General features: G+C 28.1%; 1 protein-coding gene across 1 annotated transcript in view; it reads right to left on the minus strand.

Moving 5' to 3' along the window:
• The window catches only part of mAChR-A (muscarinic Acetylcholine Receptor, A-type), a 100,419-nt gene that overhangs the window by 23,482 nt on the left and 60,489 nt on the right, over positions 1–16,448 (minus strand). The window contains exons 3-4 of the mRNA XM_075372030.1: positions 9,921–10,200; positions 7,330–7,459 (exon numbers count right to left, since the gene is read on the minus strand). Coding sequence (XP_075228145.1) covers positions 7,330–7,459; positions 9,921–10,200 — 410 coding nt within the window. The remainder of the gene's footprint in view (positions 1–7,329; positions 7,460–9,920; positions 10,201–16,448) is intronic.

Below are 16,448 nucleotides of genomic sequence, written 5' to 3' on the forward strand. Positions count from 1 at the left end.
TTGCATGGTTTTCCTTAATACTTCTGGTAATGCTGTTGTAGTTACTTTTGATACCAACTGTAGCACTGGATGTATTGGATGGCATATCTACTATTCTTGACATGATCTGTTTATTTATTGGTAAGTAAGAAGTATATATATTTATCTAAAGTTATTTATTATTATTATTATTATTTTTTTTTTTTTGTAGAAAAATAGTCAAAATATTTTGAACCATTTATTCATACATTTATTTTTTTGTCAGTAAACTTGAAATCATACTTTTTAAAAATAACATGGATCAGAGGTAAGGATCACAATTATTTAAAGGCAAAAATGAAGAATAAAATTAAATCTAAGTGATGGTGATAATTTGTTTTAAATGAATAAAATTTTTTTTTTCTTTTGCTTTATGCTAGACACCTGAAAATTACTTTAAAAAGATGAAAATCTTATAAATTATTAACCAGCATCCAGATTAGTTTAGAGCAGCACTTATTCCCACCCAAAAGCAATATACTTAAGTCAAACATTTCTAGTGAAACTTAACTAACAGAAGTTTAAATCAAGCCCACAGTAATCTCTATTAGCTAATTTAATAAATATTAGATACTTCAATCACAACTGAAATGTATATGAGGAAAGACAAACAATTATACAAATCGTCCTGATTAGATAAATATTAACCCTACTGATATTCATTAGGGGCTATGTCAATGCTTTCCACATCTATATCCTGATGTGTTACAAAAAATATATTTTTTACCTGACAGCAGACTAGCATGTGTTGGATAATCCAGCATCCATGTATATATATATATATATATATATATATATGTATATATATATATATATATATACACATGGGTTTTGTAACTTTAGCATGGTTGTTCTGACTTCCAGATGTTCAACAGATAGTTGTCAAACTCAGAACTGCATGAGTGGTATATTGTAAATTGAAAAAATAAAAAAAACATGGTAGTATAGATACTACTTTTTTTTTGACTAATCAAAAGAAAAAAAAACATAAGTGCATTTTTCCTATTGAGTTGAAGCAATGAAATAATGCCACTGGTTTTAATAGGTGGGTACATTAATTTTTTTCATTATAATTTTGATAGTTATGACATATGTAATGCAACTTAGGTACAAGAGACAACACGAAACAATCAGTTTTGCTTTGGCTGAAAGTAGTGATGTTCACAATAAATCCCCTCGAGGGTAAACAGAGTGAAACTGTCCCTTTCTAACTGAATATTACTTTCATTTCAGTAGAGTTGGCACAGTATATATATTTTTATGTTATTACATACATTTAGATCAATGAAGAAGGCAACCAGAAACCACTTAACTCCTTACTTTTCCTAGTAAGACTAGCATTCTGTGCTTGTAATTACTGGAAGTAGCTTAGACTTACATGAATGGCCTTGATATATATACACATACACACACACACACACATATATATATACACTTGTATATATGCTTACAATTGCTATTATTCATTTGTTTGTATTTAGAGGATGAAAAAACTTTTAAATAAAAAGTTTTCAAATCGCTGATCTCCACAGTGAATTGGTAGCATTTCAACCTTTCATACAGAAATCCTGGGTTTGAATCTTATTCAGAGATGGCATTTTTCATCTGCTACAAATATCCATTTTCATATTCTCATGAACAAGTTTCTTTGTAAGCTTCTGTTGATCAATTAAGTTTGAAAATTGAAATTGTATGAACTATACATTTTAAGAAAATAAGAAAATATATATATTTAGTTATGGCTAATATGAAAACACTTCCTATAAAATACCATACAAATGCATGAACTCAATAAAGTGTTATTGAATTCCTTTATTATTTTTCTTTAAACCACTTTATTCTTAATTTTACAGAGAAATTCTATCATTAAGTTCCTAAAAAAATCCACATGATTTTTGGTAACCATACTGCTGATTTTTATTTTGGTTGATTTTCATGAATCTAGTTCCTTTCTAAATACTTTATCATGAGGAACGTTTCAAGTATTCATAAATCACACAATCAATCTAGGCTTAATAAATATGCATTAAAAAAAATCAATATTTTGCAGTTGTAAAAAATATTATTCAGTATAATTAAATTTTTGTACTTCATCGATTTTACTTTCCTGGCATCATAACTCTGGAGCTACGCTGCAAGAAGGAAAGTACAGTAATCAGTAAAAAAACAGGGTGTGGGTTCAAAAAACGCACACCCCATTTTTGTGGGTTTCTACATTTCATGATGTAGGAACCTCAAAAAACAAACAAAAGGAAGGGGGTAATAATCGTGCATACTTGTGTTGGCATGTTTGAAGCTTAATAACTTTTAGCTGGATATGCTGATTTTTATGAAATTTTGTACATAGATTCTTGTATATCTGTTGATAAAATTTCGGGATTGATATTTCCAGGGAATGGGATACATTAGATAATTTCTTTGGGGTAAGTTATATCAAAAAAAATTTTGCTCAGTACTTACAAACATGTTTATCTTATTATTTAATCTTATCTTACAATTTATTCCAAGAATAGTAGTGCAAGTGGCTCAAAATAAATACTTTGGGGGCAATACTGGGGGGGATCGATAAAAGTTTAAAAATATCAAATTAAAAATTTTTTAGTTTATTTATTTAAACTTTTTTGAATTATCTTCATGTATCATTTTTCCGCTTTATAAGAATAAATAATCAAAGCCAAGTATAACAACTTTATCAGCTTTTTTTTTATATATGTTACACATTTCAGAAAATGTGGTTAATAAATAAATAATTATTTTTTGAAAATTTGTATAATAAATTTTTAAACTATTTCATGTAAAATACTAAATTGATCTAAATTGTGGAATATGTGTTATTCTGGATGACCCCACAAATTACCCATGGATCATAAAATAGACAAAGAAGAAAGATTTTTAACTGAATGAATACATCAACTAATATATTTGTTTACTATGCAATTACCCTGCCAGTTTAGTCTAGTGGTTATACTCATCATCACAAATCAGCTAATTTTCAAAGTCGAGAGTTCTAAGGTTCAAGTCCTTGTAAAGGCTTTTTATGGATCTGAATGCTTAACCGTGGATACTGGTGTTCTTTGATAGCTGGGTTTCAATTAACCACACTTCTCAGGAGTAGTCAACCTGAGTCTGTTCCAGACTACATGTTTACCAATTCATTTACACTTGCAGTGCAGCTACATTCGATCCGGCAAGCTTTAGCGGTAATTGCATTTGCTTACACTCACACATGCCCAGACCTAATAGCAGCAGAAAACTGGTTGGAGAAAACAAACAAGCACGAAGTGCTTTATCAAAAACTGACCTCACCATTCCTTTCGGGACTGTTAATAAGTGATATTTTTTTTTTTCTGAAGAAAGAAAATAACTCATTATGTCAGAAATGATTCACTCTCAGAATTTTATGTTTATAGTATTATTTGAATTTCAGTCATATTTCCTAAAACTGAGAGCTTGTCATCAAATCCAGAGATCAAATATGTTTGTTTTATTATTTAGAATTATTTTGAATTGAATATTTAGCTCAAACAGTTTAATTTGCAAAACAATGTAAATTTGAATGTGTTACTAACATAACTAAAAGTGTTTTGGTTTAACAAGTGTTATGATTTGACTGACTTCTTGTGATGTAAATTGGTTCATTTGGAGTTTTATTCCAGACCAATCAGCAGAGATTGTAATAGATAACTTGAATGATGGTTACTGTGCAATGCAAAGTCAAAGAATTCTCAACAATTGACAAAACATGATTAGTGAATGTATAGCATTTGCTAGCATTCAAAGAGTAATTCAAATTACTATATGCTTTTAAAAAAAGTATCTTGACTTTTTACCAAAGTTCTCCTTTTTTTGGACAAAAAGAACTTTTAACTTTTTTTTAAGCAACTTAAAACTGTTTCCTAAATAAGGACAGACCTATAAGAACAGAAAATCATAATAAAACAGAATAAGAAGAATTTTGTTTACTGAAGACAGCAAAAAAAGAAATGTGATTGAAAAATAAGAAATCAGAATCAGTTTACCACAAATAAAAAAGAATTCAGTAAATTATTTGGAGCAATATTTATAAAATAACATTTCAAAGTTTGCATTCATTTCCTTCCTGGATTTTTTATTTACTACATTTTTGCATGATGAACCATTTGTACTTTCTGTACAAATTATTTTTAGAATTTTTTTTTAATCGTTGAATCTGAATTTAAGAAACCATATAAAGAATTCAAAAATTACATTTTCAATTTCTCTTAAAATTTTGACATTTTGAAATCAGTGTCAATTATAAATAATCATAAAATCTTAATTTAGTGCCAACATATTTTTTAATTATCCATTATATCTTTTTCTATTATTTTTTTTTATTTTTCTAAGTTAAAAAATTATATCTTTTAATTTCAATTTGAATTTTGACTTTTTGAATGCAGTGTTAATTAAATAATTATCAAATTTTAACTTAGGGCCAACATAAAGAGTTATAGAAAATGTATTAATTTTTACATTTTAGTATATATTTTTTAATTGTTCATTCTATTTTTTAAAGTCTACAAATATAGTAAAACAAATAAACAACTAATACCTCACTTGGGATTTCAATTTTATATAAATGGAGTTAAGAAAGAAAAAAAATTATATTTCCTATCAAAATAAAACTAACAGGACAAAAAAAAGCAAGAAAAAGTCAAGATAAATTTTAAACATGGAAAAAGAAAAACAGAATGTGAATTTCAATTCCATTTTGATGTTTGTCATAACTATTTATTGTTAAATACACAAAATTCTATTAAGAATTATAATTATTTTGTATTTCACCAATCAAAAGTATTTCATTTGATTTCATACGTTTACAATTTTATCATTTTATCAACAATGGGTAAAAACAATAAAGTACAACTAAAGCTGAAAACATTGATAAGCCAATGAATGAAAGCTAAAAATACATCATGGTAGTACACAACAACTGAAATGTTCATTAAAAATTACAAAAAAAAAACTATCTATTCTCTTTAAGCTGTATGATTTGTTTGGTTTTTTCAGTTATTTTGAATTATGATGTCTCGAGCCGTGAAAAGACATCATCTCTTTCTAATTTCCTTTTTAATTATTTGTACATTACTCACTCATACCGACATCAACCCAATTTTTTTTTTTTTTAAATTCCATCCCTTCGCAACATCATAACTTAGCTCTCCCTATTACCCCACTACAAAATCACCACACCCGAGTTCCAAGTTCCAGCTTTGAACGTACAATGATGCTATGTCTGTACGGTGGTAAAGCAGTGGTGAAAAGGAGGGAGAACATGCCACTGCCTGCCATTCCTCATCCCGACCTCACTCTCACTCCAGCCCTGCTACTGCTGCTGTCTTGCTTGCATCTCCTCTTCAACCCTTCTGTAACCGACAGTGCACATCATACCCCCTCCCTTGCACTCTCTCCTTATCGCTATCTCTTTTTATCCCATGCACCTCTCTACATCACTGTATCTCTATACTGCTGGCGGACACCGGCTGGGCTGCCATTATGTCTAATAATTTAATCACACATGCTGGAATTAGATTTGAAATTTAATTTTCAACTGTAAGGAAAATGGCAACACCAAAAACATGGGCTGTACTGCAAATTTAATGCTATCTCCTGTTTGTTATTTAATACACATATGTACTTTATCACAATGGATTTAAATACACTTATAAACATTAAATGGCTGTAACTTATTTAATAAATTTCTTAATACAAGCACGTAACAAGTTAAAAAAAAAGAAACTGGAAAATAAATACTAACAGATATTTTGAATAAAAAATACTGGTTTAATTATACCACAAGTGAACAACATTAAAAACCAACCCAGGTAAAAGTAATTTTGTAAAGCCTATTAAAATATTACTTTCCATTTTAAATAAAATCCTAAATTACATTTGTTTAAATATTTGATATAAATATATTATATTACATAGATAAACTTATACTTTTAACTCACTTCAATAAAAGGAGGGGGTTCTTAAATTTGACTAGATGTCAAAAACATTAAAAGAAATAATTAAAATGTTAACTTTTATCAATTTTGAGCCAAATTAAAAAAAGAAAACCAAATCACAACTTATTAACTTTTAAGTACTGATTTCAAACAAAGTAAAAGTATTATTTTTCACTTTTTAATTTGTTTTATAAATCAAATTTATTTAAAATTTTTAGTTTTATTTTTACTTAAAATATGAATAGGTCAAACAAAAGATAATAAAGATACTTCCTGCATGAAGAAAAGCCATATACAAGATACACAAATGTAAGAAAACATCTTCATAAAAATAACACATGACTTCTTAGTTATAAATTAAAAATCTGAAGAGCAGAAATTTTTATCATCCTCTGCCTTCTAGCTCATAAAAGAATTAGTATTTATTCATCAAAATGGTATTTATTCATCAGATATATATATGTTTTAGAATTTAGAAAACATATGATTGAATTTAGTTTGAGTATTAACTTAACTGTTATAATTTCTCATTTTTCTTTACTTATAGAAAATCCTCCAGATTTGAACAGATTATAGTCAGTTGGATACTTCTGTTTACTACACAAATCTGGGGATAGATGAGATTTGTTCGTTCAGCAATTATATACCTGTTTTCAAATGTATTTGAAAATGTATTTATGGATAAAAAAAAAAACCAGCATTTTTGGTGCAACGTCATATTACTTTTCTAATGTGCAAAAACATTGACCATTATGAGTTCCCATCCCAGGTAAAATTCAAAATCTTACAAAAATTGCTATTTGAGAGGTGTATAATATTTCCTGGATAGAACACTGAGCTATCCTCTGGAAGGAGGAAGAGGAGGCTATATTTATTTGAAGCTATGATTCCTCCATAAGTAAATTCTTTATCAATGTTCATAGACTTTCTTTTTTTTCCTTATCTTGGGTTATGCGTGATTGGATCACTAGGTCCATGATGATGTAGCTTGTCATTTAATTTTTATTTATTAGAAAATGCTTGTAAATCAATTCAAGGGTTCTGTTTCCTGTCTGCATAATAAGACAAACCGATTAAGTGTCAGTCAGATACAGATGGGCCTCCTAATTCCTCTTAAGATAAGAATACAAAGATATAGATAGAATATAATATAAATTAGTCAACATAAGAAAAAAATTGTAATAATAATCATTCTAAAATAATGAAATAAAATAATGTAAATTAAAGTATACTTTTTTTTATTGATAATACAACTAAATATATTAAAAGTAAATAAATAAGTATGCATGCTTAAAATAATACTGACATTATTATTTTATAAATAGAATTATACGTTGATTACCTTATGGTGGTACTGATTAGAATCTATGCAAACACCAGAATTAGACATGAAAGTGGCATTTAAATCGCCATCTGACACAGTCTTTGCACCTCCACTCCTTTTCCAGTCTTCTAAATCAACTGCTTCATCACTGGAAAAACAAATTTATTATAAAAATTAATATATTCTACTAAATATATACAATTACTGTAACTCATGCATGGCAGTCATATTATGTTAATATACTGATATATATTATATATGTCATAAATATTCAAATATATTTTTTTAAGAGTTATCAACTGTGTTCATTAGTATATAATAAATGCCAATTGCACAAACTAAAGAAATACCTAACTCCAGTCCCAGAGGTTAAACAAGAAGAAAAAACAACTGCACAAACTGAAATCATTGAGCTGTTTAACCTATTAATCTAACTTAAAAAAAATTGATTTTCTTTGCTTTATTATGTTTATTAAATGTGACCTCAGCTGTTAGTATTTTGTCTTTACTTCACATGCTTCATTTTTAAGGGAGTTTTATATGTTGCAAAAACCTCAGGATATAAGGGAGAAGTTTATCAACACACCTGTGGTGCATGTTATGATACTGAAATTGAATCATATTTTATTGCCTTACTGTATGACGCACTTCATTTTTTTTTTTTTGAAACTGTGCCAACCTATAAGCCTACAAGCGCTCTTACATCAACACCCTTAATAATTTGTTCCATATATTTTTATTTTTAACCTCCTTTAGTGTTTTTGATTTCTACAGTTTCTCTGAGGACCAAACTCTTTAGAATCAAATTCAATTCCTTTGTAAACCAAATAGAATCCTTGTTCTTAATATATATAATATTCTACCAGGCTTTGTTTTCTGTCATAAAATTTTCTCTTCCCCAAAATTTGTTTAACATCTTCATTTTATACTTTATAAATTCATCAACTTTCAACATTATTTTACAGTACCACATCTTAAAAGCCTATATTTTTATTCTTTTCTTTTTTCTACTGCTACATTTCACTGCCATAAAGCACAATGCTCCATAAAATATTTTTAAGATTCCTGTAGATTCCTTAACTCCATAAAAACTCTTTTGACTCCTTTTGATATCTTTTTCCTTTAAAATTTACCATCTGAACAACAGACTTCTCTGATTTCTATTCTTGTGTTCTTTTATTTTAATGTTTAATTTCTTTTTATTCTTTTCTTTGTAATATTTCATAATCTTCATTTTAACTTGTTTAGTTTCAAAATTAACTTCTTCTTAAGCAGTGAATCTATAGCAGTTATTACTTGCTTTTAACTGTTTACTAGTTCTAGCCAGACTATACATTAATGAATCTTAACATTTCTATTCCCTGTTTCTGGCTGCTCTCACATCTTTTCTTTAGTTTTTTTATTGCTTCTTTTACATAAAATTTAAAAAGTAAAGAGGTCTCTTATATATGAGTTTTGAATAAATTATAAAATTTCTTTTCTCTAGGTTGCAATCCAATTTTTCTAAAAATCTATCCCATTTTACATCATCAAATTCTTTTTCAAGATTCACAGATGCAATGCAAGTAACTTTGTAATTCTTCAACCTGCCTTCTAAAATTAACCTTACTACTAAAATTACTTTTTATATCCACATACTTTTCTGAAACAGAATTAGTTTTCAACTGGGACATATTTACTTCTCACTCTATTCTTCCATAAGTTATTCTAATTAATCATTTGAAAACAAATGACATTAAAATTATGGAGAGTGAGTTAGAGGAACCTGACAATTTTTAAAGGATAATAAATTGGCAACCCTGACATGTAGGCAGAAATTGAAATGGCTTTGACCTTGATATCAGATGCCATTTCAATAACAATGGACTGGACTGTTGTACACCATACCCAGTTCGTAGTAGAAATATATTTCTAAAATATTCATTCAATTGTGATTACACAGCAGACATTTCAATTTGCCAACATTTATTCTGCTGACATTTCAATATGCCAAGTTGTGAGTAACAAATTTCTGAATTACTGTTTCTGCAACAAAAAACAAACCACCAGGTCCTGTCCACTTCATGAGAACTCCTCCAAACATTGACAGATCAGGCAGGCAATAATGAGGGGCCTGCAGTGCTCTATCAGAAAGCATGCTGCAGCACTTTGCTTATCCCCACAGCAGAATCAAAAGAATTCTATACAAGGATTTAAACTTTCATCCATCTAAACTCCATGTAAGATCTTAAGTGAGCATGACAAAGCTAATTGTACGACGTCACACTGAAACTAGTCAAAATGATATTTCTGTTGAAATCTGATAATCAAAATTTTTCCCGATCACAATACTTCCTTTACTTTGTACAAGGAAGTAAAAAGAAGAGTTTTGTGAATTATAAAATAAAAACAATGAATCATAAAAATAGATGAACTTTTTACAGTTCGAGTTTACTGTGATAGTGGTAATGTATAAAAGAAGAAGAATGATAATAGGAGTGACTGAAATAGAAGCAAACAAATAATGGAAAAGTTTATTTCTCAATGTTATCCTTCTTAAATCTAATGTAAGAGGTAATTTCATAAGAAAAGTTACAAAAGATTTGATGCAGGAAAAAAATTAATCTTACCTGGAATTTGATCTTTTACTAGAATCTTTTTTTCCAGCTTGTAAATTAGGTAAATCTTTTTGTCTTTTTTCTGTCTCCCGCCAAATTCTCCAATATAAGAAACACATAACAGTAACTGGAACATAAAATGCAGCGATCGCTGTGCCAAATGTGATATAATGATTGGTCTCGATAAATTGTATATAACATTGGTTATCCGGCACAGTTCTTTCTCCTTCAATATAAGGCCAGGAATATATCCAAGGTGGCCATAACAATAAAGATATGCCCCAAGCACAACCTAAAACAAACAATAAAAGTAGCAAGTAATAATTAAAATGTAATTTCATTAAAAATGAAATTCAGAACAATAAATACAACAGATCATCTGAACAAAGTTGACATTTTGCAGTTATATCTATAGCACGTGCAGACCAAAAGATTCAACTGAGCACACCTCTTTTATACAAAGCTCACATAGCACTGAAGAGGTTTAAGAAGTAAATAATTATTGAGTATTTGGTCAGTTCCTTTCCCCTCAGAAGTTAAAACAGATGGAAAAAAATTATTGTTAATAAAACTTATAAAATATTTAAAACAACATTATCATTTATACAAATAATTTATTATTCCAATTTTCAGAAAGTAATTGTGCATCTAAGATAAATTATTCTGTCATAATCTCATTGCAGATTTATTAAATTTAAAGATAATATTTCTGACTCATTGTTACTCACTTGGTAGGGATGCAGTGCAATATGAGACACTGATACAGTCTATATTGATTTTCATTTGTCCAATGTTACTGTACAATACGATTTAATCACTATAACAGTGTCTATTCATAGTTAAATATATGCATAACGAAAAATATTTGTTCAGAGATATTAAAAAATTAGACTTATTACTAATTCACAGCCAAAAATGGAATATACCTATTCAAAATGAACTTAACACAAATTTTTAAATGATGAAATCATATTGGTGGGTAGTTGAATCTTAGTGGAGTGTAGTCTTGTTTTGTGTAGCTCCAATTAATTGATAGAATTAATGAAGTTAATATTTAATTTTTTAAGTGAAATTTTGTGTTGTTTTTAACAGTGGATAATCCTATACAGTTGGTTTAAATACATTTTATGTTGAATTAAGTTTTTATGTAATTTTTTTAAATTTGCAACCATAAAAATTTTGGTTGCTGGGATTTATTATGTTCATAATGATGTGTAATAATAAACAGAAAAAAAAATTAATAAGATTTCATAAATCAAGTGTTGAAATGGAGACAACTATTTGCTGGTAGATTTGAAACTGATTTCTTGTTACAATATAACATTTCCATATCTGTAGAAAATAGTAATAATTAATCAGAAAGGATTACTAGATGCTATTACAATTGTAAGGAAGAAATTAAGTAGTTTATTATTTTGATTCTATTGTTCAAATATTAATTGGAAATCTTGTTCATGTCTATACTGGATCAATTCTTGTTATTCTTGTCTTATAACACTAAATTTCAAGTCGTATCTGGTTATGGGTCAAGAGATCTAGATATACCAGCATCCATAACTTTTTCCTGCAAGTAAAAAAAATGTTTCAAGAAAGAAACATGACTATTTTTAATTTCATAAGCTATGATATTATGTCCATCTACAGCTACCTACAATAGTGGGGATCATTCCTCCAGATAAAAGTCATATAACCCACTGGCTTGGTCTAGTGGTGAACACGTCTTAGCAAATCAGTTGATTTGGAAGTCGAGAGTTCCAGCGTTCAAGTCCTAGTAAAGGCAGTTAATTTTATATGGATTTGAATATTAGATCGTGGATACTGGTGTTCTATGGTACTTGGGTTTCAATTAACCACCAGAAATGGTCAACCTGAGACTATAAAAGACTACACTTCACTTATACATATATGTCATCCTCTGAAGTAATACCAGATGGTAATTCCCGGAGGCAACAGGAAAAAGGAAGATAAAAGTCATATAATGAAAAGATGTTGGATTCTTGCTGGGAATTGAACCAGACCCCACCAGTTAATATCTTAATGTAATGCCGATCTCCTTGGCAGAGCAATAGTGTCTCTGCTTTTCATCTGAACGTTCCAGGTTCATAGGCATTTATCATACGCTACAAACTTCTATTTTCACATTCCCACGTATAAGTTTTTTTAGTGAGTTAATTCATTAGTCAAAAAAAGTTTTTAAAAATACTGTGGAATGAAAAAATATTACAAGAATTTGAAATACAATCAGTGTTACAACACAACAGCATAAAGTTTAATAACAAACTAATTTTGAAGGGAGTAATATAAAGGGAAGGTTTGTTTGGGGTATATAACAATTTTGAAGTTTAGTAGACAAGACTTAAAGATAGCAGCATTAGTATAACTCAGGAACACAACAAGAACATAATAACTAACAACTAACAAGTAACTTTGTTAAAACTGCTACGCCCACAGGGGAACAAATAGCCAAGTTACTGGTAATGGCTTTGATCTTTAAATTGTTTATCTTAAAACCAATGATGTCAAGTTTTATTACATAAATGCAATAAATAGTTTTAAATACAAACATATTTACTAAAATAAAATAAAATATATCAATTATTAAAAATAAGTGTGCAACAATGTTGTTGAAGATTCCTGGAATTTACATAGAGCATAAATTCATAACCCTACCCTCTTTAATTAAGTTGAAAATATATATCCATTTTTTGACCATTTTTTCAAAATTTATATATAATCAATCCCCCTAACACACAAGTTAGCAAACTAAATTTCATGATTGTAAGTTTATACATTCCTGGAAAGTAAAGCCAAATAGAGGTCAATGTGTATGCTTACATACAAAATTTTTTAAATAAAAATTTTAGTACTTTTGAAGTCAAGAGCCACTATCTGGCAGTAATAAAAATTTCAGCAGGGTAATTTTGCTTACCAATAGCAATACTTTCCTACTCTTATAAATTATAACCCAGATCTTCTCAATAAACTTCTATGGTGGATTTTTAACTTTTCAGCCTTTCATCTGAAAAGTTCTGCATTTGAAATCTAGTTAGGCTCGTTTTTCATACGCAAAAAGTTTGGCAAAAAAATCATAAAAAGTAAGATGCAAAAAATTTGGCAAAAAAATCATAAAAAGTAAGATGTAAATTGGAAATTAGCCTATTATCACCAATATGGATAAGAAATATTTTGTGATCAGTACTGGCAACATTCAAAACTGCTTTCTTTATGAGTAATGATGTTTATTTTACAGCCAGGTTCTTAAGTGAGCAGAATAGTACTACTTTTAGGGCTGAAATCACTTATATTTAGGTGAGTTTGGCATGCTGATATACAACTGCACATTTGGCTTATTTAAGAAAACAAAAGGAAACTACTTCATTTCTCATTTTGGTTTATAATCATTCCTAGAAATGACTAAGACTAGAATGTTTGTCATTCTTAGAAACGGTTATATAATTTCCTGGAGAAACTTGTCACTCACGTCAGATCACCAAAAAGTATTATGGAACTTAACATATACAGGATTGATCCAAATTTAAATAAATGCTTGTATTTGACAAGAAAAAATATTATAAGCTAAATGATAAATCCTTCACAAAAGAGCAGTATAGTTTACAAAAGAGTATGAATCATCAAATCAGCAGTTTATAAAATGATATAGTTTCTTGTTTTTGTAAAAAGAATAATAAAATTGTTTTTGATGTAATGATGTAAAGACTCAAGCACTTTTACAAGTTGTAAAGAACAATTTAAATTCAGTGAGTCAATGTAACATTAATAACCCATACAAGAATGAAAGTCATGCTGTATTAAAATTCTCCATATATTTTTGTTTTGAAATTCTAAAATATGTGACTATAATCGTTAAGTAATTTATTAAAATGATTCTAGCAGCAGAATATGCTGATCATTTCTTGTTAGAGTTTTTTTTTGTAGTGTTTAATTTATTAGGTGCAGTAATACATAATTTATTATATTATAAAAAATTATATTAAAAAAAAATTATAAAATTATATAAAAAGAGTATTAACCTTTCAGTTAAATCATTTAAAACAAAAAAATGTTTTGAAATATAATTGACTGAAAGATATAACTATTTTAACTTTTAATATTTTTCTTCTGCTACTTCTTTTTCACAAGTATGATGCATGTAACCTGTTACACTATCTATTAATAAATAAATTGAATAAACATAATTTTTTCTATCTTTCCAATTTTTTTTGGTTTTTGGGGAATACTCTGATAATTTTGGAATTCGTCTATCACTCATTCTTTTAATGACAATGGGTTGACCCATTATCTACTGTTGACTCATCATCAACTTTATCGATTAGTGAAAAGATGTCTAAATCTTACCTTATATTACTTTACCTTCAATCTCAACTAGTGTATCATACAAAAAAATTTAAAAAATCCCATTTCTGTAGTTTGAAATCTTTTTTGTGCATAGATGTCATTGCCACTGTACAGAATATATTTTATAAAAGACTTTCCTCCATAATTTCATAGCTAGCTATATCCCTCTTTTTAAAAAACTGTGCAAACAATTCCTCTTTTCCATTCTGATAAAACAAAATTTATTATGCTGAAAAGTATCACATATGCTAAGAAAGTATTAATGCTAAGAAGTTAAGTATAGTATGAATATATTCCAATAAGAAATATAGAGAAAGAATATGCACATGCTTCATGTTTATATGATAAATTAATCAGCAATGAAAACAAAAAAAATATTATGTGACTAGCAAATTTGGCAATGCTTTGCTATTACTAGATTTGAGTATATATATAGATTAAATGAACACAACTGAAACTTTGATAAAACATTAACAAAATGAACATTACAAAACTTCATAAAATTTAACCTTTCCTTTTCCCTTTTACGCTTTCTCCCTTTTTCCCTTCCCTGTTTCCTCTTTCCCCTTTCCTTTTTCTCCTTTACTCCATTTTTCTTTCCCTGTTTTCATTTTTACATATTCCCTTTCCCTTTCTCTTTTTTCTATTTTCCCCTTCTTTCCTTCTTCCCTTTTATCTTTTTCAATTTTTCCCTTTCTCCTTTTTTCCCGCGCGTAAATCGATCCAGTAATTTTTTAGTATATAGCGGACACACTTATCAGAAACAATGAAATTGAATAGTAAAATATTTAGTATAACGTGTGTTGCTTTACGTCCAACAGATAGCGCTGTTTTTCAAAAAAAGTATGTTTTTACCTGTCACACGTGTGATATCTTATATGTGTAAATAGTAGGTACATAAAAACACGCGCGTATTCGAATACAACGTTATGTAAAAATTTCAAAGCAATCGGTAAACAACTTTTGGAGATTTAAGATTTTGAACAAACGAATTACATTTTTATTTATATAAATGATACGTTTGTTCGGATAGGGTTCTTTAATTTTTAAATACTCTTTACATATTTATATTTTGTTATTATCCTTTAAATTTTTGAAATTTAATTTATTTAATAGGATTTTTAAATTTAAATATCTTCGGCTTCGGTCGGATATTTACAGTACACGGCTTCTTTCGTATGCATTCGGCTGTTGACGATTCAGCGGCTCCTTACACATTCATTCGGCTCCTTTCGGATACATTCGGCTCCTAACGAAGCAGCGGCAGCAGCAAAATTATTTTACCAAGTCTATCGTCATTCTTACGATTATTAATTATTCATTCTTCAGTCGTCATCCGACCACTTCAATTCCAGCTAGTCGCAGTTACAGTCAGTCACCTACAAATGGCAGTTGCATTATTCTTATACGATTGCATTCAACAGTTCCAGTTCATAATTAAATTATAATAAAAATTTAATAATATATAAATAATTCATTTAATATTTCAAATACATTAAACATTCTATTTATACATAAAAATATATTCAAATATAATAAAGAATTGATAATTACATCAACTTATGACTAATTACTAAAAAAATCAGAGCCGAACTTCATCTGTTCGTACATCACAACGTTTTTAATTTATTTATTAATGTTACATACAATATAAAATAATAATATAAATTATATTATTATCATTTAAATTCTATTAAATAAACCAATTAGTACAGAATTTTATATGAATATGAATATTATATATTTTGCGGGATCTCTCATCTTCAGTCATAATTGAAATAATCTTATTTATTATAAATAAATATCTATAAAATCTTATTGAAATAATCATATAATAAGTTATGTATCTCTTATCTCAATGTTCTGTACTAGGAGGTTTATTTAATAAAGTTTAAATATAATTTAACAGTACAGAGGAATAATATGGATCTTAAAAGGATTAATCTCAGTAAAATTGTTTTATTTTACATTAACAAAAAATTTTTTTAACTAATAATAATAAAAGCAAAAAGAAAAAGAAAAACAGGTATTTTTTCCTTTCAAAAATAAAATTACTGCTAATGTTCTTTAAGTTATTGTTATATTTGTTTATGACATATCTAAATTAGCATTTCAAGCACTTTTCTTTAAAACCCAAGATAATAAATTTGAACATTTTTGAATGCCATCTTCTGTCTATCACTT

The sequence above is a fragment of the Lycorma delicatula genome, chromosome 7 (assembly GCF_047948215.1).
Source record: "Lycorma delicatula isolate Av1 chromosome 7, ASM4794821v1, whole genome shotgun sequence".
Taxonomy (NCBI): Eukaryota; Metazoa; Arthropoda; class Insecta; order Hemiptera; family Fulgoridae; genus Lycorma; species Lycorma delicatula.